The sequence below is a fragment of the Seriola dumerili genome, unplaced genomic scaffold (genome assembly GCF_002260705.1).
Source record: "Seriola dumerili isolate Sdu_G_001 unplaced genomic scaffold, Sdu_1.0 BDQW01000019.1, whole genome shotgun sequence".
Classification (NCBI taxonomy): Eukaryota; Metazoa; Chordata; class Actinopteri; order Carangiformes; family Carangidae; genus Seriola; species Seriola dumerili.
This window is the reverse complement of record NW_019174274.1, coordinates 386,455-413,217: the sequence shown is the minus strand read 5'-3', so window position 1 is coordinate 413,217 and position 26,763 is coordinate 386,455. Positions and strand designations below refer to the sequence as shown.

Genomic DNA, 26,763 nt, shown 5'->3' with positions numbered 1-26,763 from the left:
CGCACGTCCCATGAGTGCTTCCCGATCGTCATTTTCACTCCACGTGATGGAAATAAGGCTGTATGTGAGTTCACAGCCGAGCTAAATGGTCTTAATGGGTTTCGGCGGAGAGAGGAACACATTCACATCCATATGTTGTCGCAAAGGTTAACGCTCATATTCACAAACGCTCATGCAGGTTTAATGCCAAACATCTGCAGAGGAGACAGGGCCCCAGACCAAGTTAGTACAATTCACCCTGAGAGGGACATGCAATAGTTAGTGTTTCATTTCACCCGCTAGAGGAAAACGGTAATCCGACGATTTGTCAGCCCACTGGTTGGGAACCACTGTTTCAGACGTACATTAGGACATAATCTGATGAACAGTAATTGTGGTTTATGTATCTCTAAACCGAGTCGGAGCACACATGTAATAAAACTTCAACACAGGCATGTTCCACACATTCCACTTCTTTTCTAACAGAGCTTGACAACTGGTGAATATAACAGAATGAATGCACAGACAGACAGTGGAAAGAGGTGGATTTGTCATCCGGCTAATTACACCGGGGATCCCAAGCAGAATAATCTAAATAATAGAAAAGCTGAGTTGATAAACACGGCTGTTGAATGCTTGATTTCGTGTTCTCAGTAACCCCGTCCCCTCTGTTGCTTCCACTCAACTGCATCAAATGATAACATCTATGTAAATCTTGTAGGACAATAGGATTAAAACATCCCTCGATATTATCTGGGTAGGATATTGTAAATATGCATATGTTTGGATTGCAGCTTTTACTAAGTGTACAATTTGTTTATTCTATGCACAAGTGAAAATTTGGAGCAGAAAGCTTCAGATTTTGCAACCTTCACTTTAAAAGCGAAAAAAAAAAAAAAAGTAATATGTAATGGTAACAAAATTTACAGTCTGTTCTGCAGGCTTATCAGCTTGCCCTTGAATCGTCTACTGTCTCTGCTCTGCTATTCAGCGCCAAAACACCTGAGCACTTCTCAGACATGTTGTCTTTGTTTTACATGCAGCGATTTAGCCGTAGCTCACGCCATTGAAGGAGGGCATAAAAGGTGTGACGGCGCTGAATTGAAGCGACTGTAATGAAAGAAAGACTGATTCTTTAGGCAAGGCAGTGATTCACTTAACCAGCAGAACATAAAGCCTGTTCTTTTTCTTCTTTCTTCATGTGGTTGTGCAACAGAAGATTTCACCAAGGAAGCTGCCAACGCCTGTGGGTGTCTTGTAGGCGTTTGGCAGCCATATAGGGATGTTATTGTCACATCTGGCAGCGTGGAGACGCCAGCATACCGGGAAACAGCTACAAGTTTAAAGCCTCCCTCACAATATCTCATTCCATGCTCACACCGTCGGTGCACTCTGCCACCAACTCGGGTGATAACGTCAAGTCCTTGCTAAGATTACATAGAACTACTTAGCAGCTGATCTGCATAAAGACAAGCTTCAATCTGGAACGACTCAACATCTCCTGTTGCGATGCTAACTCATCTAAAATGCGAATGAAGCTCGACCATGTGAGACATGGATTCTTTGGTTTCTTGCCATGAGCAGCCAAGTGCTTAGGTATTTCCAATTATAGGGAATATGTCGAGGTGGCCCTCGGTAATTAAAGCCTAATCATGCTGGTGGATTCAGAGAAGCATCCTCATCAAGCTTTCATTAGTCTCCCTCCTTGTGATGCTCGGCAACGACCCAACCCCCCTTCAGCGATGCTCAGATGGCCTGTCCCCAAACCAAATCTCTTTATTCAGTGCTGTAAGAGTATACCATTAAAAGTTATTTCCATTCTAACTGGACAGTATGTCACAGGGAAAAGAAATTTCCCCCAAGATTGAATTTTGTTTTCACTTGTTTTAAGAAAATAAGACATTCAGGACTCAATAATAGACAAAAATGAATCACAAAAATTCTGTTATTTTATGAGAGGACAAATGAATAGCACACTGCAGCTATTACATCGTTTGTATCTTCCTAAAGAAACAGTTCCTCGGCTAAATTTGGATCCAAACTGTGGCGGCATTGTTCCTGAGACGAGAGGGAGTTTTAATTCATGAGTTTCCACTGCACGGATCCCAAAATTTTGTTTTTTTAAAAATGAAATAAAAAGGCCGCATGACCTTTGAAACAATGGCGTGCATTTGTCCTATATGAACAAGTGCTCTGTTTTCAAAGTGCTATCTCGCTCCAAGTGGGGCAGTGTACAGTGTGCATGTATCTGTACTTGTTCCTTTCCTCCAGCTCCTGAATTCTCTAACAGTTCGGAGGCAGATTTGAATGAAAGCACAGGTCAGATGGTGTGTTTGGAGCGAGCTGGAGAGGCCGGTGGTCTTGTGCTCCGAGAGCGATCAACGAGAGCATCGTGTGAGAGCACCTGGCTCTCCGATACGCTCCCTGTTTGACAGACAGCGCAGACACCTGGAAGCCCTGTGAGAGAGCATCAGTGTAAAAGCCACTGCTGCTCTACAGGGCCATGCATTATGCAGGAAGCTCTCTCTCTCTCTCACTCTCTCTCTGTCTCTCTCTCTCCCTCTGCCCCCTGCTCTGCGGTAAAAATAGATCAACAGACCTGAGCGTTCAGCTCTTTTTTATGCTTCTCACTTTCACTTGGATCTCACCAGGTGCAGCGGCTGTTGGCTCCTGCCTCGCATTTCTTTGCCTCAGTGTTTGTGTATCAGTGTGCGAGTTTAAAAGCACACATGTTTGCACACTTTTCAGTGTGTGTGTGTGTGTGTGTGTATACATGCATGCTGAAGCATGTGTGCATGTCAACTGGGGTTAGTCTTGTTTTATCAGTTTCCCAGTGTACTCGGCTTTTAATAAAAGTGGGATATTAGTCTGGCAGTGTCGCCTCTATTATGGTGGAAAGGAGGATATGATTTGATCGCACAGGGTCAGAGAGGTTCAACAACCATATATTGGGGTTTAAGGTGTTCACATACTGATATTGCAGGTGAAGTACAGGCATCAGTGGAGCCTTAAAGTGCTAAAAGCTAAATGTTGAAAGCTTGATCCTCAGATTTTTGTAAGAATCAAATGATTAAATTCACTGATTTTTGGCAGGTTTGTTTGAAAAAATATAAAGTATATTTTTACCCATATCTTTATTGATATGGGTTCGTTAAAACCCACATTGGTGACATCCTAATGTCCCGTGAAATGAAAAACAACAAACAGCCAAATGTTGAGACAAAATCCAAGTACTAAATTTTGCATGCATGTATATTTGCATGCAAGTGTGAGCATGCATCAGCATCCTGTATGCACATATGTGTAAATGTCCCCTGTTGCTGCAGTGCAAAGGCTCCCCGAAGACCATTGATCCGTGTCTATGACCACAGGGGTCTCCAGCTCCTCCCTGATTGCCATTCCACTGCTAATTAAACAGTCCGGCTTAACGAGTTCACACTGATAACAAGGTTGGAGAGAAAGGTCACCCTATCATGCTCACTTCAACTGGACACCGTCAATAACAAGCCTGCCTGGGAGGACAGGTACACGCACACACACACACACACACACACACACACACACACACACACACACACACACACACACACACGCACGCACACACAGAGGTAATCATATAGAAGATAAAGACTCAAAACATGTGCTTTTGTATTGAGAGAAAGCAATGAATTAGAATGTACTGGCGCAGAATTGGCTTCTTTTGTCAACCGTTCTTACATAAGCTTTGAGAATTTGATTAGTTTGAAGTGCCACTCTTCAGGGAGAGGCAGAGCAATAGCTGACTATTCAACAACTGTATATTTTATCTTTTTTTTTTTTTCTGTGCCATAACCTCACAAGTTTTCCGTATTTCTCCTTCAATTTTATGCCTATGAATTTTAGTCTTTTGAAACAGCATGTAGACCATCCTAAAATTCTCCACTGAAACAATGAAATTCATTTAGTGCATTAGCAGCACTTTAAATGTACTGGTGGTTTTTTTTAATGTTTCAGCCCATGCAGGAAATGTTCCTGCATATAGTATACATCGGTAAGAGTTTGTATTATATTGGCAGAAATGAATTTGGACAGTCCACAGATAAATAGCAGACACACAAACATGGAGAGGATTGTACAATTTTCTTTCCTTTTCCACATGAAGAAAAAATGCTTTTGCTGTATTTTTCCAAGCTGATGTCCACAGAGAAACCACCAAGCCAGACACACAAACACACGACCTATATATACTATCTGGCCCTCTCATCATTTATCTTACAGCAGCAGAATCAGGATAGATTGGTTCAATTAGACTGGCCTTTAATGTAATCTGTTTAATCCATTTCTATCATCAAAGCCAATACCTAGCTCTCTCCTTGGAGAGTGGGATTAGCCGAGTGCATCTCAGAGTGAGCGTCTCGGTTATAAAAACGCAGCCTCGGAGTCACTCAGATGCTTCTCTCTTTACAACCAGCTGTGGAGAAAACAGTGTATCTCAAGTGAAGTTTTAATGGGTGGAGATTTAAGATCTCCATATCGTACCAGAGGCTGCAATCACTCTGCAATGCCTCAATACAACAAAGACAAGGACGGATTTGACCGACTTGCCGAGTTGGTTTTGTGTTGGTGAAAGAGAAACCTCACGATTGGGTTGCACCAGCTATTCATAATTCCCTCAATCAGTTTGCGTAGCTGTTTTTTGTAAGTAGCTACTAGCTACTTGTCAGCTAATACAGAGATATGTCAATCTACAAATAGTGAACACTTAAAGGTCCCATATTTTACACTTTCCAGTGTTTTATTTGAAGTGTTGATCCATAGGAAGATATATTTGTGGTTTTAAGAACCAAAAACCATCTCAGTGTAGTTTTACATCTCCTCTCTCAGGCTTTCTCCCTGGAGCTCTAGTAACAACAGGTCAGTGAGCCAATACAAAAAGGCTGACTGTTTTCTGAATGATTGAATAAAAATGATTGAATAAAAATATAGCAGATTTCAGGGATTCTCAGAGAAACCAAATCCTGTAAAGGTTGGGTGGTGGGTCCAGGTCGGCGGGGCTTGGTGCACGGTTGAGAACAGTGACTGCTTTGTTGTGACATCACAAAAGTTACAGAAAGTCCTGACGGCTCGTTTTAAGGGTGAGTTTCTGTGTGAATTTCTTTGTGGACTGAGCACTTTGATACTTTCACTGTATTAATACAGAACCTAGACCTGCTTTATAATCAAAATAAACATGGAAATCTCACTTTATACAATATGGGACCTTTATTGTTATAACTAGGATAAGTTTGAACTTGAGGAAAACTGCTGCATCTCACTCACCAACTCTAGTTCTAGTGGCCGTCATGCTACTTCACTGACAGAGTGTGTTTAAGGAGCCAGGGACCTTTGAAACCTATTCAAAAAGTCATGACAAACCCCCCCCCCCCCCACACACACACACACACACACACACACACACACACACACACAAAATTGCATGGCAACAAGCCTGTTTTCTAAATTCATGGATTTCATCCAACAGCTGCAATCTGCTTTTACCTGCTGAGATTTCCACAGGGAAACGGGATTTTATACTCAATACCCATCTATCCATCCCCCTACTGTGCATGTCTATGCTCACACTGTCAGAAGAAAGAAAAAACACCAGAGCACAGGTATTTACAGCAGCACACACATATCTATTTTTGGCTAAAATGTAGTTTTTAAGTAATGTATACTGTACACATTTGGTGCATCAAATAACATCCCTTTTTCCACTATTCCTAACTCCTTTCATCCAAATTCTCCCTCAACCGGTTTAGAAACCCCAAACTGGTGTTATTTTTTTTTTTTTTTCACTTGCCTACATGAAAAAAAAATTCAGTTTTAAACACAATATTTCCTACTCCTACTGTGGATTACCTGTGTGATTGCTTTTCAGGAGAATTCCCCATGCAGCATTAGCAACACTGCTCGTCACAGTCGATGGAAGCACTCCCATAGCTCTTTTTTACTGTGTCGGGAATGCCTGCAGATATTAAAGCAATACATGAGGCTGCTTGTCTGAGTCCATTGACTTTGTGTTTTTAATGGCTTTTGTGTGTGTGTGTGTGTGTGTGTGTGTGTGTGTGTGTGTGTGTGTGTGTGTGTGTGTGCGGGAAAGTGTGAGGACACTGTAATAAGACTTGGTGGTAAAGACTTGGTGATAAATTGGTTATGTTTGGGTAGACACATGTACGTGGATGACAACATTGTCCTCCAAAGTGTGGTCATTATGCTACAGCTGCACACACACACACACACACGCACACACACACACTGGAGAGTTGTGGGGCCTGAGTGCAGCTGACAGGTTTGATCAAAGCTGATTGATTGGACGACACAAGGCAGGGCTGCACATAGCAACATGGTGGGGTTAAGGGTTGGGGCTGAGGACAACCTGCACCCACCTGCCCCCACTTTTGTTAACACTGCCTTATTGCAAACCAAATCTGACAATGGATATTGATCAGGCGAACAGGAGGGATCAATGCTTGTTGATTGAGCAGAAAACACAGGGCTAAGACTGACCACCAAGGCTGAGGATTTCTTCATGGGATTCCAACGTAAATCATCCATGAATATACTTAGAACCAAAGTTTTCGTTTATAAAAATTAACACTATATTTGTATATGAAGTATATTTGATTAGATTTGTGTTTTTAGTCATACATTTCTTTTCTCTTCATATTCATGCCAAAAAACAAAAAACAAAAAACATGCTATGGCAGAGTAAATAAGGGAATTAATTGATGATCTCAGTGCAAATATCTACTGATGCAGAATTATGTGATTTCCAAGCACTCCCAATCTCAGCACCAAGCATATTATGTGCATTTACTGCCATCTGCTGCTATTTGCGAGCAAGTGCATTGTGCAAAAGTCCAGATTTGGAAAAACATTTCTTTTTGTTAATACTGGGAATGAATGTGCCATTTAAAGGGCCACCCATAGCTGCAGCTATTTTTGAATATTTATTTTTATTACGTGACGTGACACTTTTAAACTACCCAGTATGGATAGGATGAGCAAGGAAAAACTATTTAAAGCAACATTAAGTTTAAGTGAGGCAAAGTACTTAAACTATAAAAATAAATTATTACACATAATGTATCGCAAATTGAAGATACAGGACTTTAATGTGAAAATCCACTGATGCTTTTAATTGTATGGAGATGTGATTTTTTTTTTTAGCTTTGCAGGAAGGGAAGGACCATTTTATTCCTGGCTGTTAATGTGCGACTAAAGAGAAGGTCACAGTGCAGCGTGCAGAGTCATAGTGCGCAGTCAGATAGGAGCTTTGCAAGCACAAGCACGCTGGCACAGAAGCATGGCTGTTCGGCTCTTTGAGGGTAAAAAGCAGGCAGCTGCTTACCTGCAGTACAGAGTCGCACCACATGAACTCACCAGCAGGATCATGAGCTTCATGGAGAAAAAGGTACATGTGTATGTTCACGAGTGAATGTCACCAGGCTACATGCTTACTTGTGCTAAAGCCTTCATACTATATTAAAATCTGCTCTGTATTCACTTGTTTTAATGTTTAATTCTATTTTTTCTTTTGTCATCCCGTTTTTCAGCATTGACTATTCCCTGTAAACACTTAACACTCAATCCCTTTTAGACACCAAAACAGTTCAACCTTGCAGTGGATGTGGGCTGCGGTTCGGGGCAAGGGACAACCCTTTTGGCCCCGTACTTTACGAAGGTGGTCGGAACAGACATCAGTCCCACCCAGCTGGAGATGGCGCTGGCCAGTGGCTTCCCTGCAAATGTCTCATACAGGTGAGGCGGAGGGAAATGTGTGTATTTGGGACACGTTACTATTTTCGGCTCGACAGCTGAGGTTCTAAGGTCATTCTCACCTCAAGGTTGATTTAGTATTACCTTTCATAGGCTTATACCTTATCTTATTTTAATTATTTGTATTGCATTGTATTGTATTTTAGTATTTGTCTTAGTGGTACAGGGACAAAATTCATCATCAGATTATACATGAGTAATGGTCATTGTGGCCTCCTTTTTGGGAATATTGTTTTCTGGTATTCAGAAGTTAACCTTCACTTATCTACCCAGACCCGTCGCCAGACCTCAGTCTTAAGGGGGGCATATGAAATGCATGGGAGGGCACAATTATTATCAACCTACAGTACGTATATTTTTAATAATCCTATACTGTATTCACGCATCACGTAATCATCACGTTAAACAAAACCAACAGCAATATGACCAGGTATAGCCGACAACATGAGTCCTCATAGTTTAAAGCAATACATTACATAGAAGCAATGTTATGAATATCCATAAAACACTTGACTATATAACATATTAGATGTAGCTAACACCAGAAGCATCTCTCAAACATTGCATTTTAAAGCAGTCAACAGAGGGATATGCATTGCCATTAGACACAGACACACGCACGCACGCACGCACACACACACACAGAGAGAGAGAGAGAGAGAGAGAGAGAGAGAGAGAGAGAGAGAGAGAGAGAGAGAGAGAGAGAGACTTTAAACCTACTGGTACTTTGGGTGGCCCAAATGCTGCCCCAGTCGCGGTTGCACTTGACCTGCTGGTAGCCTCCGCTCCGTGGCCGCTGCAGGTCCCGCCATGCCCAGGGTCGGGCTCCACGGAGCTACTAGCAACGGGCTCAGACTGTCGTCCAGGGTCTCCTTCTCCAACGACATCAGGAGGCGTCGGTGTCGTATCCGATATGGCAGAGGAGACTGTTGGTGGGCTTTTCAACCACTTACGAATATCCATGATGAATTAGAAATGTAATTAGTAAGCCGGTGAAAACTCATCCAGCTTCACTTTCAAAAATGCGCGGTTACTGTTGAGCGGCTACATTGACGTAGGCTACGTCACGTACATAGCGTAACTTTCTTTTCAGTAAGGCCGTGATAGGCTGTTGCAGTGTACATTCCCATCAATCAAACAAAATCACACCATTGTTTCTTTATATTTTTAATGTTTTAATAATAAAGAATACAACATTAGTATTTCTCAACACAAAATTAGCTACTATGATAATATAAAATAAGAATTAAAGTATTTTTTTTAAGAGATCTGTGCCTCAAGTGGGGGGGCACAAGCATTTTTGGGGGCGGGCCTTCTTTGCTGAACACAAATATTGTACAGTATATCTCCAGTGTAATTAACCTTCAGTTTCACATCTACAACTTTGCTCCGACCGTTTTAAACCAGACAGTGTCCGGCTGAGGAGCTTCCCTTCGCGTCCGGAGAGGTGGACCTTGTGACGGCCATGACGGCGGCTCATTGGTTCGACCGCCAGCGCTTCCTCCAGGAGGCTGACAGGGTCCTGAGGCCTGGAGGCTGCCTGGCCCTCCTGAGCTACACCATGGACATGGAGCTGGAGTATGGGGACGTGTCCAACACATTAAATGACATCTGTAAAGAAGTAGATATCTGAAAACTATTGTATAGATTTTGAAATATGTGGCGATTTACCTGGAAGATAAATATGGTATTGGGTGCATTATGGGAAATTTAGGATTGGATCCAATATTTTTGTAGCTTGACCCTTGATACCAGGAACTAGAGTACTGGAGTTCATTCTGGAGTATAGAATGAACTCCAGTGCACTGGCAGTTTGAAAGGCAATGGTAAACTAATATTAAACTTCAGGTTCAAAGTTTATCATTGATCTTACAAAACCAAGTAAATCAATGTCTGAGAAGTGAGCAGCCACTGACATCAGGAAATTGTTTATTCCAAAATCAGATATATTTTTTCTACCCAAATTGCTTTGAGCAACTTGGTTTGGAAACGTTTTCTTCCTTTCTTTCCATTAGTTTTACGCTGCCCTGCTTCCTTTCCGAAATCCCTATATAGGATCAAGCTCTCTGAAGATCTACTCAGACATGTTTGCCTCCTGCTCCTACCCAGACAAAGAGTGGTGAGTGTTGAGTGACAGGTTGCACAGCTCAAAAGCAGTCACCAAATATTCCTTTGTTATGTAACTTTTTTTGTGTGTGTGTGTGTCCAGGAACGAGTGTCTTTGCGTAAAAAGAACCTTGCCACTGAGTGGATATATTGGCATGGTGGAGACCTTCTCCAGCTACCAGCTCCTGCAACAACAGGACCCTGCGGAGGCTGAACGTCTCTCTAATGACATCAGGAACAAGTGAGATATTAGCCTCCAACTCATCCACCAGTCTAATCGTTAACTTCTGGCCTTGAGCTCCCACCTGCATTCACCTGGGGCTGAACGTTGATCTCCTAATCTCCCCCAGAAATTCATTTATCATAATCAAAAAACTGCTGAAATTCGTCTTTGAATGCTGGAACAGTCTTGGGCATTAATCAGAAAAGCCAAACATTGCTTGACTAAGCTTAACTGTTGAAGGCTTTTACTGCTTTGATAATATAGCTGCCATTAATTCCACTGCAGATGACAGGGCAGAATAGCCCAGCAAGCGGAATATATGGAGAGGAAGTGCTGAGCCATAACTTTTACATGGCTGAAAAAAAAGTATGACATTGTGTTTAATTACTATCACAGTTTGGGAAGATTTACACGTTTCTGCTCTCTGGGAAGAGTGTGACCTGTGTTTTGTCTTTCCTGGTCCAAAAGGAGGACAGAGTCATTTGCTACTTTATATTTCCCCAACTAATTCATTTCAATCTTAATTTAGCCATTAGTGCATTCATGAATTCATTTTGGATCCTACGTCTCCTCCTTGTCTTCCATCCCAGGTTGCTGTCTACCATGAAGGTTTCTTCTCCGGACACAGAGGTTACAGTGATTGTCAAGTATTTCTACTGGCTAGCACACAAACCCTGAACATTCTGACTGCCTGGAGTGTTTACAAGTCTTTTTGGCTTGTTAAACTAACTCTACTAGTGACCCACTGTCAACAGTTGTATGTTGACTGGTTGTGACCAGCTCAATCCAAAAAGCACTTCCATTTTTCAAGGCACCAAGAAGCTGAAATGATCCAGTGATTCAGAAGGAAAAATCACTTTGAAAATGAAGCTGGAAACATTTTACTTTTGGATAAAGATATCTGAGGTTTTTACTCATGTAATAATAAAACAATTATGTTCTGAAGCTGCTGTTTAATGAACTCCAGGCTTGACCTCTGTGCATGCAGAGTTCTCCAGAGTGAACACTAGATGGAGCCCTGTCATACAGTGATGGATGAGTGTCCACTTCGAGCCTCATCAACAATGTTAAAAGCTTTTATTTCTATAAAAATGAGCTTCCTATTTCATGACCAGGATAATAGAAAACTGCACTGAAAACAAACTCACTTTAACTTCTTATATCATTGATTTAGAGACATAAATTTGTTGTATTTGAACATAATTCAACTGTTAATTGCATTAAGTATGAGCAAATCATCATTATGTTGCACCGCTTGGTTTCCTTAAAAAACATATACAGCTCTCAAGTGTCTCAGAGATTGCAGATGAGATGAGGATTGTGCTTATTTTAATGATTCGACTCTGTTACACAATAAAGGACTCAGGGCTCTTTCCTCTATTTCTAGCTCTCCTTTCCCCCATTTCTTCACCTCTCTGCCAAATATATAACCATCATTTATCCAAGCCATCGCTGTCTCCCTGAGTGTCGTCCTTTCTTCTGTTATTTATGTGTTCACAGATTGTTTTGGGCCATGAGAACAGATGGTAATTAACATGCATGGCCTCCAAATCCCCTGAATCTCAAAGAACTTTATTACTCTCCCCCGCCAAACTTTGACTCACATATTGATGATGTTATTGCTAAAAATGACTACATGGATAAATCATATTTTCATATCAAACAAAGCATTTATTGCATGTTATTGGTTTAAGGTCAAATTCAGGCGCAGTCAAACAGTTTTTTCACGAGGTATGCATTGTTTAATTTCAGCTTAAATACACTCAAATTCATATGAACATATAGGAATAACACAACTTCACACCTAACACAGAGAGTCCATTTGCAGCCCCAAGCATCCAGCACCCAAAGAGTCTCTATAAAACCCCCTCTGTGCGTTTACTCCTCCACACTACCACAGCGGTCATGAGCAGGGTGACCAGCACCGGCACCGTGATGAACGGGGCGAGGACGCTGATCGGTGGGTCGTGGAGGAGACGGCCGGTCAGAGCACAGTCGTGGAAGTAGGCCCGATGAATGTGCATGAAGACGCGGTCGACTATGTGGTTGGGCCAGAAGCAGTCCATCCTCAAGGCGACTTGGTAGGTGCAGTTTGTTAGTCCCTCATATATCCTACAGAGGGCGACAGAGGGAGAAACTGTGTCCAACTCAAAGGTGAAAAGAGAAGAAGAAGCATGAAACGCCAGCTGCTAAGACAAACATCAAGTAGCATGAAGGTTATGGACTTATAGAAATCACTTCCTCTGTCATTTAGAGTAACTTAATTTTAGAAACACAACTCTTCAGATTGAAATCATCTCTGTTTGAAATCATCTCTCAGAGTGGGATCAGGGCAGGAGATTCCTTTTGAGGGGGGGGGGGGCAAAGTAGTGTCTAGAGTTACCAGTGGGTTTAACACAGCTAAATATAACTGCTGGGTGGTAGAGGGCAGAAGAAATGGAGATGCATTCCAACATGGCAGCCACATCACTACAGCACTGCACCATACCAGGAGAGATACTGTTTCCAGATGGCCGCTGTGTTCGACGGCATAGCTGGAGGCCCGAGCGGCCAAGTGGTCAGGAAGCCGAGTCTCTTAAAGGAAAAATCCACCCAACTTTAACACTCATACATATGTATTTAAGAATATGCAGTGTTGATAGATAGATAGATAGATAGATAGATAGATAGATAGATAGATAGATAGATAGATAGATAGATCCCTGTACTCCTCTTACTGCCCGTTCCTGATACACGCCACAATAGCTGCGTCATCCGAGTATTTCTGGATGTGGCAGGACTCAGAGTTGTATTTAAAGTCGGCCGTATACAGGGTGAACAGGAGTGGAATCAGAACAGTCCCCTGTGGAGCCCCAGTGCTGCTCATCACCGTCCCTGAGACCCAGTTACCCAGCCTGACATACTGTGGTCGTCTTGTCAGGTAATCCACAATCCAGGACGTGAAGCAGGGATCCACCCCCATCCCTTCCAGCTTGTCTTTAAGGATGTGGCGTTGGATGGTGTTAAATGCACTTGAAAAATCAAAGAACACAATCCTCATGTAACCACCTGGCTCATCACAGTAAGAATGGGGCCGGAGGGAGCATTTAAAAGGACGGCATCATCCACTCCAATATGTTGTTTGTAGGCAAACTGTAGGGGGTCTAGTGCAGGTTCAACCTGTGGCCTCAGAAGGTGGAGAAGCAGCCGCTCCAGGGTCTTCATCATGTGTGATGTGAGGGCCACCAGACTGTAGTCTTTTATCTCAGCCGGTCATCCTACTTTAGGTACCGGAACAAAACATGATGTTTTCCACAGGACCGGGCCCCTCCCTGTTTGAAGACTTAAGTTAAAGATCATCTGGAGAGGCTCAGCCAGCTGGGCTGCACAGTCCTGTAACAGCCTGGGACACACACCGTGCGGGCCTGTTGCCTTTCCAGGACATAGCGTCTTGAGCTCCGCCCTCTCCTCCTCCGCTGTAAAGGACAGGAGACTTGACCCCAGTGTGGAGGGAGCTGCAGCTGCAGTGTCAGGTTGTGGAGGAGATGCCGTAGGAGAAGCTGCAGCTGAAGCAGTGGGAGAGAGAACAAGTGAGGCTGTGTCAAACCTGCTGTAGAACAGGTTGAACTCACTGGCCTGGGTCCACATCACCTGATGTTGCCTGGCTGTTCTTCTCTTTATAGCTAGTCATGGTCCTCCTCCCCTTCCACACCTCTCTAGTGTTGCTGTGCTGCAGCTTCCTCTCCACCTTCTTTTTGTAGTCCTCCTTCGGCTGCTTTAATCTCCTCTTCAGCTCATGTTGCACACACCTGAGCCTCTCATCTCTCCATCCCCGAAGGCCTCCTTTTTCTGCTTGAGGAGGGTCTTGATGTTACTACTAACATAAGTTAATATAGTGTGTGGTACATTCAACCATTCTATCATGGTCAGGGTCCTTGCTGTTATCGTTTTCCTCCAGGGTCCAGTGCCTGAATGAGCGGGTATTGCTAGTTTTAGTATTTCTGAGCAAAATATTATAAAAACCGAACTGCCCATTGACTATAAGTCACTTTGGATATAAGCATGAATTACATGATCAGTATGTAGTGGTGTTTTGTGTGTGTGTGTTCCTGCATTTCAAAATGCTGGTGGATCAGGATTAGGTTTAGAGGTGAGGGTTGATGACAGTTTAGGATTTTAAGAGTGATGCCTGTGGCTATGATTAAGATTAGGATTCAGTTTGGGTGGAGGTTCAAGGTTATGGATATGGAGGTTCTCACAAGTATGATAACACAAATATACAGTATGTGTTGAGCTTCCAGTCAGGGCTCCAGACAAGATGAGTCAAGACAGGCTGGAGTGTTTCTATCGCTCTGAGCAATACAGTGCGTGTAGGATGATATCAAGTTCTTCTCAAAATATATAATTTGTTTCTGAAGTTTAAAAAGTAACAAGAAAGTCAGAAAGACATCTTGTGTGTGCGCGAGAGGCTGCAAACACATTTACACACACACACACACTGGCAATTTCCAATTAACAGCTTTGGGCACTAATATATTCAATGATATGAGATTCTGTTAATCTGATTGCAAAAAAAATTAAAAAAAATTGGCAAGAAACTCTCCAATGTTTCTTTGACTCATGTTACTAATTTAGAAAATCCTTCAATAGAGGATAATTTGCATCACTGTAGCCTCAGAGCTATCAGTCACATGGTGTAGAGACTGACACGACGGTTGTGGGTGTTTGTAGCAGACAGTATGTGTAGATAAGACATGAAGAATAACTGATCATCACTGGTACACAAAAAAAAGAAAGAGTACCTGATTACAATTTTTTCAGCTATCTCCTTTCAAAGAGTTTTTCCTCAGTCGTGTTTACAGACAACCCACAGGGACTGTTTATTTTCTCTTGGAGAAAAACAGCCACGGATCAACAAAAGCACTTGATTGCACAGAAGCAAAATGTCTGAGAGAGGATGCATCTTTATCTAATAATTCAATGGCTCATCTAGAGATGAGTGTGACTGAGATACTTTGTGCTATATTCAACTGAAATACAGAGCAGTGAAGTAGTAGCAGTAAAGCTGCATAATTATCTTTGTTATTATAAACTGTAAATATCCTTGTGATGAATAATATATATGTAGTAATATTAATTAGCATCCTGGGGGATTTCTACCACAGTTTACCCTCAGAATAAAATTGGTATGTTCACATGAGATCTGAGTGACCTCAAAGAACAACACAGTGGATCTAAACTACTCTGGGATTCATGCTGATTGAAGCCTGTGGTTTCACTTAAAAGGACAAACCACTTCAGTTCTATAATTAATTAGACCCTTCTTTCCACTACTTGGTTGACTATGTGATGCAGGCCCTGATAACTCTGTACTGGATTGCTCTGCCGGATAGCATACAGCGTGTATAGTGTTGTGGTCGGATCTCTCCTGAGAAACGTCTTCGCTGTCCATATAATTTGATTGCTGACAAGTGGACAAATTACAAGTGGGAAAAACATTTACAAAAACAAAACAAAAAAAAAAGGGAGGGTTTTTAGCTTCACAGATGTAACCGCACAGCTAATTATGATCTATGTAGACGGTCAGGGTTATAACAGCTAGAGGCAGAGTCTGAGACAGCGACCACTGCGGCCACAAGTGGTGAATACAGCTTCGAGGCAGGTTTTCTTTGTCAACACAGGCTACTGGTCACACCAGACAAAGTAAGGCTGCAGCAGCAAAACCCCTGAGTGTACTGAATTTATAAAGGGTGCACGTTACTGCCTGTGAATTCAGCTTTTCATGTGTAAGAGGAAGATTGTCTACATTTATCTTTCAAAAGTTACCTTGTGTAGATTTAAGCCCACTGGTCACACTATTATTATTATCATTATTATTATTATTATAAAACCAATGGATGTCGATGATGGCATCAAACATTGTTGCATCAAACGCTCTATGTGCCTGTATGATTTTTATATTTTTTTTCATATGATGAGACTGCATACACACACACTCACACACACACACACACATGCATACACACAGAGCACCACCACCAGTTATATGCTGGACCAAGAGAGGATGACCGAGTCAGGAGGGAAATCTCTCAGTTTTGACAGTAGCTTTGTCCTGTGGGTGCTGCTCCCAGCTCCTGTCTGACTCATCCTCTAACTGCTGCTGTTGGATGGAAGAAAAAAGCACTTCTCCGAGTCACTGTTTGGCACACACACACACACACACACACACACACACACACACACAGAATACAGTGTCCAACAGCTACAGTGAATGGCCGTGACTAAGTGATGGCGTGAGTGAAAACACAGTACTGCAGGCAAACAGTTTCGACAGCAGGATGAAGATGTGAAGAAGTGAACTCAACTCAGAGCAACATATTGTGAGCAGCATCAGGCAGAGTCAAAACAAAAAAGTCTAATAGGGAGAATGGAGGAAAAAAAACATACATTTGATATGATGCTATGTGCTGCCTGCATGTAATGTATTTATTTAGTTAACCACTGAGTATATGCTTCCATATGGAGGAAATACAAGCTTCTTTAAACAATTAATCATGATTTTCAATCCATTATACTGTGCAAAAAGTAATACATTATGCTGACATTTAACTCATGTGATAATGTAACCAAATTTAAATTTTACTTTTAGCCATTTCTATGTAAAATAGGTTGGTGACATATCAAATAATAACCCTGTTATTGGTTTCCTATACCAATATCTGTGTGTAATATTGTCGCTCATAACGAGACCGTGCAGTGCAGGTTAGGTGTCAGGACTGTGTGTGACACTGATGTATTGGGTGATTATGGCGGTAAAATTAAATGTTTTCCCTGGGTGTGTCGGTGGGCGAGAGAGATCAGAGGTATCACTCTGTATGATTCTAATAAAGCTAAACAAAGATATAGATATTGATCTTCACTCAGAACTTAGAGGTGATTGATAAAATGTCTAAAATGTGACACAGTAAAGTTCTCTGTCAATCTACAGTTGCGAGTTCCGACTGGGAATCAAATGCAACCTGCAGTCGCTGATTGACATGAGCTGTTCCATTCATGCGTGGCTACCATCTGACTACAACATCCAGGTGCAGATGTACAGCTCAGCCGCTTCAGCCTGACTCTGCTGGTTGGCTCATGCCAACCCGGTTCGCTCACTTCACAACCCCAACCTCCTCATGTGGTAAGTTTTGTGGTGTTGTTGATGTATTGGTTGACTCTTAATGATTCTCTCCTGTCAGTTTTTTTAAAGGCTTCCCCCCCCCCCCCCTCTTTTTTGCACGACTCAGTCGGTGAACTCACTCCATTGTGTCGGGCCAGCTGCACCACAGGCCTTGGTCCAGTCCTCCCATGTCGAATTTGAACTTAGCTAAGCAGAGATCATTGATAACCCTCTCGTACACGCCCCTGTTGCAGCCAGACACCGAAGGAAGGACTTGGGCTACAGAGAAAAACAAAGGAGGGAAACAAAGCATTAATTAAGTGAAAAAGGATGTGGGTGATGATTTTATTCTGGTGAGTGACGAGTAAAACTTTGCATCATTGTAAGGATAGAAATGATTTTATAAAGCACTACAGAGGTTATCTGCTCTGTTTAACTTTAGATAATTAGGCATATGCTTGTTCAACAAACAAGGTCATGTCCTGGCAATGGTAATTCCTATTGGACCGTTTCTTCCCTATTATGCTGTTACTTTCGCGAAGAAAAGATTTTTAATTTGCTGTCGGAGTCCCAATCCCATTTGTTTACTTCAGAGATGTGCGTAAACAGCCTCTTAACGTGGAGGCAGGCCGCAGCCGTCCCGCAGGACTCGCTGCTGAATGTAACACCATGAGCGGTACAGTAAGGAGAGGGAGCTTAAGCTGGCGGGAAAGGCCTGTCTGGAAAACAAACAGGTTGTTGTTACGATCAAGAAAGACGGTGAAGCTCGGCCTGCGCCGGCCTGATAAGGGCCGACTGTGTGCCCATTATGTTTGCTCTGTCTCAGCTGGGTTTTGGAGGCTCTGAAACACTCAAAGGAAGACTGAATGTGTTGACATGGGGGTTTCAAAAGAGATGCTAGCAAAAGGAAGAATGTAAGAAATGGACGGGCCCCTCCTGGCGGTGTCCATTAGCTTGTTTATCACCCACAGAGTTGAAGGGATGTTATGTGTCACCTGTCTGTTTGCTGGCAACAGCTGGTGGCAAAATCTGACATTCTGGCATTCAGATTTCCCTCTCAACTTGGCTGCTAACCAGCGATGCATTCACATTCCATTTTCCAGGAAAATCAAACTAGCAAACCACCACAGCAGAGTTATAGCTGGAGGTTTGCACTCCACCGACTTTTACCCCTGTTTCGGGGATAGGAAACATCCATCAATCTACCAGGAGTCATCAATTCAATCTGCCATTCCAGGGCTCAATATTTATGGAATTTTTAAAAAGTGATGCTCATGAATATGAGATGATCCATTTAGCTCAAATGCCAGTCGTGTTTAGCCCGCTGCTGCACTGCCCCCCCACCCCCCTTGGAAAAGGAGCTCATCAAAAAGCCTCATCAAGAGAGGAGAGTGTTGAAAGCAAACCTACCCTTTTTATACCACCTGTCCTCGTGTTGCTCTCAGGCAGAAACATGTCGGGAGTTGGGAACCACACTGCAGCACTGATGACACAAATATGTTTCTGTACGTGTTATAATTGTGTTTTGGCAGCAGCTTTTAAACCCTCCGAATAAACCTGTTGAACTTCCTCTCTGTGCTGCAGGTCACACAAACCCCATCAGGACAAAGTACATTTACTCAAGATGTACTCAAGTACAGTTCTCTGGCTCTTTCTCCATTAAATACTTACTTACTTACTTACTTACTTTAGACTTTCACTTGTCTTATTTCAAGATACTAGTTACCTCAGAAGTTAAGATTTTACTTACAAAACACATGATTAGCTCATAAAGTAAGCTGAATTGTTAACCTGACACTGGATGAAACAATATAATAAGCTTCATCTTCATAGTAACAAATGCTCCTTATACTCTTTGATGCATAACAAGGGCATTTTCTTATGATATTTAATTAGATTTTGCTCATAATACTCAAGTAAAAGTTGATGCATAACCTGTAATTAAACTGTATTTTGCAGTGTGATGTTTTTACTTATTCTCTACACCCCTGACCTGAGAAGAAACATGTACAGGTACAATGCATAGTCCAAATTGTACATGCAACAACAACAATAAAAAAAAAACGCAGTATCAGGGATGGGATTACAGTGAACCTCAAACACCTCACCACCACAAACACTCACCTGCCATCAACAACACAAGCCCTGCTTTCAGGAGCGACGCACTCTCCAGTGCCATGCCGAATACAACCTCCAAGACACGCTCTGCTCACTCCCTGGAGATCAGCTGCCCATATCTCATTCTTCCCTCCGCTATTCAAGCCAAAGCCACTGAGCGAGGGAATACACCACGACGTTGAACCGCAGCTCAGGGTGTGCGGGCAGCGAGAAGGCGCCAACTGATTGTGCGTAGAAAACCCCTTGACCTTCCACAGTGGGCAGCCTCCTTCCCCCTTAGCGGCCCTAATCATAGAAGCTCAGCCTGTCATCTGATCCCCTTGTCCTGCAGCTTCCAGCGTGGAGCTGCTCACAGGGGACAAAACAAAGTCAAACACCAAAATTAGTGCAGCCATAAAGAACTCAGGGAATCACCGCAAGAAAAAAAAAGTCATATTATAATATGTATCGCCTTCATTTACAGGCATATTATATAAATATCAAAACATATGGGAATAGTGGAGATAAAATTAAAAAAAAGATGTAAAATCTCTCCATAAATTCTCATCTGCAAACACTCATCCCTTGTGACCCTGTGAGTGTAAATTGTTTTTATGTTAAGTCAACCATTTTTTATTTTTTAGTTAAGCTAGTTAAATTTATAAAGTCAATAGACCCTAATTAGCTCAAGGGCAATTAAAAAATGAATAATTTGTGTTCACTTTACATAACGAAAACACAAAACTATAATAGGACTTGCAGAGTTATGCTGAGTACATAGTTTAAAAAAAAAAAAGTCAAAGCAACACTATATTTTAATGTGTACACCACGTTATGTTTGCGTTTAATGAACATAAAAATAAACGCTAAATGCTCAAAAACCTTTTTTTGTTGTGTGATGTGTGGAGGAAAATTCTATCAAAGCTCATGCGATACAGTTATTTCATCATCTAAGGTGTACTTATAACATTCATGCTACTGTGCAGCGCTAAGCTAAAAGTTCTGCATGCAAACCGTTTCCAATAAACTTTTAAGTGGCGTGAGTAAATATATGTATTATAGATTAAAAGTCTGCAGGAAACTATGATATTGCAATGCTGAGTCCCTGTAGGAATGCTTTTTATTTACTCATCTTTTTTCTCTTACTATATGAATGCCTCAGCATCAAGAGCAGATATCACATTATACACTGACCTCTTATTTTGTACAGATGTCTGAGGCATGTACAGTTTGGATCTATAATGTGCACCAGAGGCCTCCTGTAAGATCACACATCATAAGACTCATTATAGGTTTTTAATTAAAGTCCTTTGAGTCACATTTTCCCTCATCACTTATTTATTATCTGTAACGGATTACTTGGAATACCTGCTTTCAGTGTGAGCCAATCGAAAACCTCGCGGTGGACAGGATTCCCGTTTTCATGTCACACGTCACGACATATCGGCCCAGATCTCACGTCACTAATTGAATGTTTTATCTGCAACAAAAAGCCAGAGCGACGTTCATCAGTATTCTCAAGGCTGCTCTGCCTTGTGCTGCCACCCAGTGCTGGTGCGCATGTGAGAGAGTGATCCCACGAGTCAAACAAGTTTTTCTATATATAACACAGTGTGTGGAACAAAAGCCTTGAAGTTCATAGTTTAGATGGTGTTTATCTTGGATTTTAGCACGAGAAACCTTCAGTCTATAAAAGCATGCATAATTACTTGAAAGAAAGATTTTGTTATGTTCACACACACACACACACACACACACACACACACACACACACACACACACACACACACACACCCACACACATACACACACGTGTTTTTCAAAAGGCATACATGCTGATTTTTATTGATATGATATATTGATTGATATTTAATTTAAAGGAAGAATCATTTGCCAACATCACGACAGCGCTGCAGTTTCTGTTCAAGAATGATGATAGCTGGGGGTTTTACGGTGACCTTGTAGCCTTTGGTTGAATGCTCATGGATATTTGAGGAAGATACAAGGTCAAATGTTATTTTATGATCCCTAACAGCTCCATGATTCATGTGAGCTGCACTGAAAAAAAAAAGGCTCAAACTGGAGTAATTCTGGGAAATATCCCCTAGAGAGCAGCAGAGGACACTGAATGAACCCTCTGTTTGGCACTGAGGGGACATTTGAAGGAGCATCCCGGTGCCTTTAACACCCCTGCTGCCTCGGCTGTGGAGTCATCTTGTCATAGAGCCAGGTATGCAGGAGTTTTCACTTTACATGGGTCACAAATCAATATCTCCTTTGTCTTCGCTGATTTGCCAGCTCGTTTCATATCCTCACATCCGTCCACAAACGAAGCCAGGGAGCAGGGTAAGGTACACAGGCTTGTAAAATGAGCGGCCCTGAAAATGGTATATTGCTGGAGCCATTCTGTTCATTGCAGCCCATTTGGACAAGCATCATCAAAGTTTACAGCCTTCCACGGTGGATATGTGCAGAGGCTGACCCTGCTGGCACCGCAGGAAACTTTTCTGATGTTAGTATAAGTCTGTAATATCCACTTAAGTCACTGTAATCTCTAAATTATTACTATATTGTTTTGTAATTGTAATCAATAGGCTGTGTAGCTACTAATGAAATGTGACTTTAAATTATGATCATTACATAATAACAACAACAACAACAAAAAAAAGTACTCTGTTTTGTTTCTTGCAACACACAAGGTAACAAGTCGAGCTCCACACCATCCAGCGGGAAACCAAAACACAATCTGCTCCTGACAGGTGCATTGACAGCAGCAATGAACCCTAATAGCCAATCAGGAGAGGTGATAAGTGAGGTGGGCGGATTTCCAAAAAGGAGACAAACCGCACTAAATCTTTTGGATCGCCCGTTTAATTGGCTGATTGAGGTGTCAATCACACCAAAGAGGCGTGCTCAGAGCCCCCCCCCCCTCCTCCTTACCTTCCCAACACACACACGCACTCCACCCCCCTCCCTCCCTCCCTCCCTCACTACCCCACCCCCCCAAGCCACCGGCGCTATGGCAGTGTGAGGAGTAAATGGCTCAGAGTATCCGCGGTGGAAACCGACCTAAGCACTGGTCTGGGAACCGATAAACAAACAGCAACGCGCGTAAAAGCTCTCCACGGTGCTGGTTCTGGGAGCGCACGGAAACTGTGCCAATTGTCCAATAAGCCAAGAAGACACGGGAAGGGGTTTTTTTGGGGTTTTTTTTTTCTTTCTTTTTTGGTTGTTTCTTTTCGTGCGCGTGAACAACGAGGATATCTTAATTGGACATGTGAGTTACTGGAGTTAACAAGACAAGTAGCCTTTTCCAAGATGAAGTTCCCCGCTTGCGTCCTCGTCACTCTGGTGTTGATCCGATCGAGTGCAGCACAGTCAGGTGAGTGCCTGGATGCGCGTCTCTGATCCTGGGTCAGACTTCAAAAAGCACGGGTGAAGTGAGGGTCCAAGCTGCTGCCCCCCCCCCTCTCCCCCCTCTAAAAAGAACCCCAGCTTTCTAGTCTGCCACAAACCTTTACCCAGAGGCAGAACAGTGAGGGATTTGTTTGCTGAATGATAATGAATTGACATCACAGTTGTTTTCTTAGCTTCGACGTCGCCGCCACAAACTTGACACAACTTCACACACACAACACACATCCGCACGCGCTGATGCTGATGTGAATCATCGCGGCGAGACTCGCTCGCACCGGCAGTAAACTGTGAGATACAGCAGCCTCTGGGCTCTGCGTAAAAAGCTCTCCAAAACTCCCCTCCTTATATTTGCCCCCCCCCTTTCAATTTAGATATGAAGCTTATCAGAGCCACATTTTCCAGCTTCGTTTGAGTGCCCGGTTTGGTCAGTCTTTTCTTTCTTTTAGATTTCACGGAAAGAAAGCGACTCTGTCATGTCAGCCCGGCTCGTTTCATATTGTCCCTTAAATATGAACGAATGCGTCGCCCGTTTTAATTTAATTCCCCCTAAGCGGACATTGATAGACCGATGGCTGCGGCTATTTGCGCTAATTTGTATTGAATTGAGCTCGGTTGCACCAGTGGCACAGCTTTTTTTTTTATTCCATACTGTCTTTGAATAATTTAGATGTAGCAGATACACTGAAGGGCTACACAGGCAGTGGGAAAACATCTCGCTTTCATCATGTGGACCCCTGTGGTGTCAATCCCCGGACGAAAAATCACTTTAATGTTCCTGCAATATTTCTATAAAAGCTTGTAATGCGTACGAGGCACTCAATAGTCAATTTTTAGTGAAGTTAATGACGTTTTTGTTTATGTGTTAGCTCTCCTTTTTTTCCCTCTGGCATCCCTGTAGGATATTTACTGATAGTGTTTCTGTGATATTTGCTCTTGCAACATGTAACATTTGAGGTTTCACCACTTTTCTGTGTGATGTTTTGTCCGTGAAGCAGAGAACCTCACCTGCTGTTTATCCAGGAGAATAACAATGTCAGGCTTTGAAGCTGAGAAATTTTGCTGTTGAACTTTTTCAATCAGCTTTTGTTCACAGACTTTCTGATCAATAATGGCTTTAATGTGGTCTACTATTCTGTTTGGTTAGGAGTGTGAGTCTCCTTAGGAATGATAGCAGACTATGAGATGCACTTGACTTATTTGCACAGTAATATGTTATGTTTCACTTTTGGGCTGATAACCAGTTGCCAGAATCTGCCTTCCTAATTGAAATAATCAAGCGTTGGCAAGGAAATGCCAAACTGGAAAAAAAAAAAAAAAAACACACACACACACACACACACAAGCAGAAACACACTGAGGAGTACAGGAGAGTTTGTGGATTGATGTTCAGAGGTGAATTTGGCCATCGCCCAACTTCCCTGAGGCACAAATGGGATTCCAGGATGCTTTTCTTCCCGCCTCCAAGGACAGGTCGAGATTTGGCTCGATCCTCTGGCGGTTTGTGGTTCTCAGGCAGAGCTGGAGACACAAACACACACACACACACACACACACACTCCCCCGCTGGCTCTTGTGTGGATCTTGGATGGAAGGCGCTGAATGCTGACTATTAAACAGGAGTGGATGGATGCACGGATGGATAGGTGACAGGCGGGATGAATGGAGAAGAACAGCGGCACCCTCAGTGGCTTATTTATTCTCTATGCATACACTCCCATCCAAGATATTTGTGATGCAAATTCTGGCCAAGAATCTGAGCTATGCCTCTTGGGAAGTTCATTGTGTGTGGGTTTTAGTGGGTGTATAATGAGATATGTGTGTGACCCTAACCATCCACTCTTTTGTCTCGCTTTCAATTAATCTTCCTATTGTAGTTTTTAAAAAATCCATGCCCAACACCACATGTCATTCTTATGAGCTGAAGTTAAGTGAAGGCCAGAGATGCTCACTTGAGCTGCGTTTAACACGGTTATTGAATCTGTCTGCTCCCGCTGCGAGACAAATGTCTGCCGAGCTGCGTACACTGAGCCGTGTGTGTGTGTTTACATGGTGTACAGTGCGAGCACACGTGTGCCGAGCATGGAGGTGTCCACACCGTCAGCGACTTGATTGATGCCGAGCTCTACTCCGACTGACTGTTGGCAGTGTGACGGGGATCTGGCTGCGGTTCGTGCAGAGGTACGGCCCCTCTGCAGAATCATATTAATCTTCATTTCATTTCAAATAAACAGAAAAAGGGGACTGATTCGGAGCGCAGGATTTTCCCAACCGTTGAGTTCAAGTCTTCATTAGTAGATGCAATTGATTCTAAAAATCAAGGCTGATTAACTTTCTCATCCTTTTTGGATTTGCCAGGCACATTGGGTCATGAAGCAAAAGACCAACTCTTGGAAGGTAAACAACACAAAAAAAAATCCAAACTGTTACTCCAGGGCCAAATTTCCCTCAACACTACGATCTAAAGGAAGTCGATTGTGTTGCTTTCAGTGGGATAGTGGGTGCAACTAATGATTATTGTCATTATTGATTAATCATTTCATCTAGAAAATGTGAAAAAAAAACCTGTCTGTTATCATTTGCCACAGTAAAAAGCGATGCATTCAGATTAGACAGTGGCTTGGGTCGCATATTTCTGTCCAAACCCGAGTCAGAGAGTAGTATCCGAGCCGGAGCTGAATCAAGGCCATGGTCACAGCTTGCCTTATAAATATCATTAAATAATCATATAAAAGCATCAAATCGTCAGGTTGGACTTGGAAAAACAATCAAGTATCAAAAACGCTGCCATTAATTCTCTGTTGACCGACTGATGTCATCATTCTTCGTGGTATATTTGGCTGCAAATGGCAGAAAGAGGTTCTGAAACTGCACTCGATACGTATTTGAAAACTCTCTCTCTAAAAAAAAAAAGGATAGTATTGAGTCCGCCTTTGCAGTTTTTTTTTTGTAGTCTTTGGCCAAATCTATCTTTCTTTAGCTTCCTGATGTTTGGGAGTCACATTTTCGAATTTTTCACTTCAGGTGCTTCCTCCGTCTGGAGAGCTCATATTAAAACGCCACATCAAAGGTGGTGGTATTCCCTTGAACAACCGACTTCTCTGCAGGGCTCGACAGGGAGAATCTCTGGTATTTAACTTGTGAGGATGGGATCCTCTTCTCAGTTTTTGATTGAGGGTAAAAAAAAAAACCAAAAAAAAAAAAAACAGACAGTTCTCACAGACAATTCCCACCTTTTGCACCTTTTTAAATGAAGCTTGTACCAGTTGTTTCATCATCCTCTGTTTGTCTCCTCGGTGAAACAAACATTTTAATTGCCCAAGCTCCTGAGTGTGCATGACAAATGCTGCATTCACATGTGTGGGCGCGTGCGTGTGTGCGTGTGTGTGTTTGGTTGACATTTAAAGACGTGCTCTCCTGTGAAATGGCCAGGGGAGGAAGGGGCAGCGGGAAGGGAACCCGGTGAATGCCAGTATCAAATTACAGGGCATCCGTGAGCTGGCACACACTGAGCTGGCTGAGGCTTTGTAGAAGACTGGCGGAAATGAGAATTTATTACAAGCTAATTAAGCTTTTTTGATAGCATCAGTCTAGACCGCGAGCCCTTTATTTGACAGCATGAGAGATGAGGGGGGTGACGGAATTCAATCTTGCTCTAAATGAGTCAACATTGCTATCATAACTTGATATCTGCCAGGCTTAACCCGCGCCAGGCTTTTTGCTGGATGTAAGTCAAATATGCTGTGAACGTTTTTGACGAGCCGATGGAGATCTCTGTGTTTTCCCTGCATTCATCAGTGTCTTCCGGTGAAAGGGACAGAGTCGGAAAATAAAATATGGCCTGTTTGGACACGAGAATAATAATTGCAGTTCAGTGGGGGGGGGGGCATGGAGGGGTGGGCTGCTATTTGCTTCCTCTTGTCATAGCTGGACAATCCCGGTGAGCTTAAGGGGAAGCCTTAAAAATGACTATGTGATGCGTGTAGGGATGAGGTGGGGGGTGGGG

At 42.6% G+C, this 26,763-nt stretch overlaps 2 protein-coding genes across 3 annotated transcripts; one reads left to right on the top strand and one right to left on the bottom strand.

Annotated features, from left to right (window-relative positions):
* The first annotated feature begins 7,306 nt into the window (after positions 1-7,306).
* Positions 7,307-11,118, top strand: LOC111233950 (putative methyltransferase DDB_G0268948). Of its 2 annotated transcripts, none has more exons than XM_022761887.1 (6): positions 7,307-7,414; positions 7,601-7,761; positions 9,187-9,400; positions 9,795-9,898; positions 9,989-10,126; positions 10,699-11,118. In XM_022761887.1, exons 1-6 carry the CDS (start codon positions 7,307-7,309, stop codon positions 10,784-10,786), a joined length of 813 nt encoding a protein of 270 aa, XP_022617608.1. In that variant the 3' UTR covers positions 10,787-11,118. The 2 variants fall into 2 exon arrangements, with proteins under 2 accessions (XP_022617608.1, XP_022617617.1); XM_022761896.1 differs by having other exon boundaries at positions 9,187-9,392; positions 10,699-10,779.
* An 846-nt stretch (positions 11,119-11,964) lies between these two features.
* On the bottom strand, positions 11,965-19,425 carry LOC111233857 (receptor activity-modifying protein 1-like). The gene is made up of 3 exons (XM_022761761.1): positions 19,371-19,425; positions 17,387-17,525; positions 11,965-12,220 (listed from the first exon to the last, which is right to left on the bottom strand). Exons 1-3 carry the CDS (start codon positions 19,423-19,425, stop codon positions 11,965-11,967), a joined length of 450 nt encoding a protein of 149 aa, XP_022617482.1.
* Positions 19,426-26,763: the final 7,338 nt, after the last annotated feature.

Excerpts from the sequence above, each read along its gene's own strand:
- LOC111233950 (XM_022761887.1), top strand. The coding sequence starts at position 7,307 with ATGGCTGTTCGGCTCTTTGAGGGTAAAAAGCAGGCAGCTGCTTACCTG. Across the intron at positions 7,762-9,186 it reads CCTGCAAATGTCTCATACAG|ACAGTGTCCGGCTGAGGAGC; the intron begins GTGAGGCGGAGG and ends GTTTTAAACCAG. Across the intron at positions 9,899-9,988 it reads TCCTACCCAGACAAAGAGTG|GAACGAGTGTCTTTGCGTAA; the intron begins GTGAGTGTTGAG and ends GTGTGTGTCCAG.
- LOC111233857 (XM_022761761.1), bottom strand. The coding sequence starts at position 19,425 with ATGGCACTGGAGAGTGCGTCGCTCCTGAAAGCAGGGCTTGTGTTGTTG. Across the intron at positions 17,526-19,370 it reads GCTTGTGTTGTTGATGGCAG|CCCAAGTCCTTCCTTCGGTG; the intron begins GTGAGTGTTTGT and ends TTTTCTCTGTAG. Across the intron at positions 12,221-17,386 it reads AGCTGGCCCGACACAATGGA|GATATATGAGGGACTAACAA; the intron begins GTGAGTTCACCG and ends CGCCCTCTGTAG.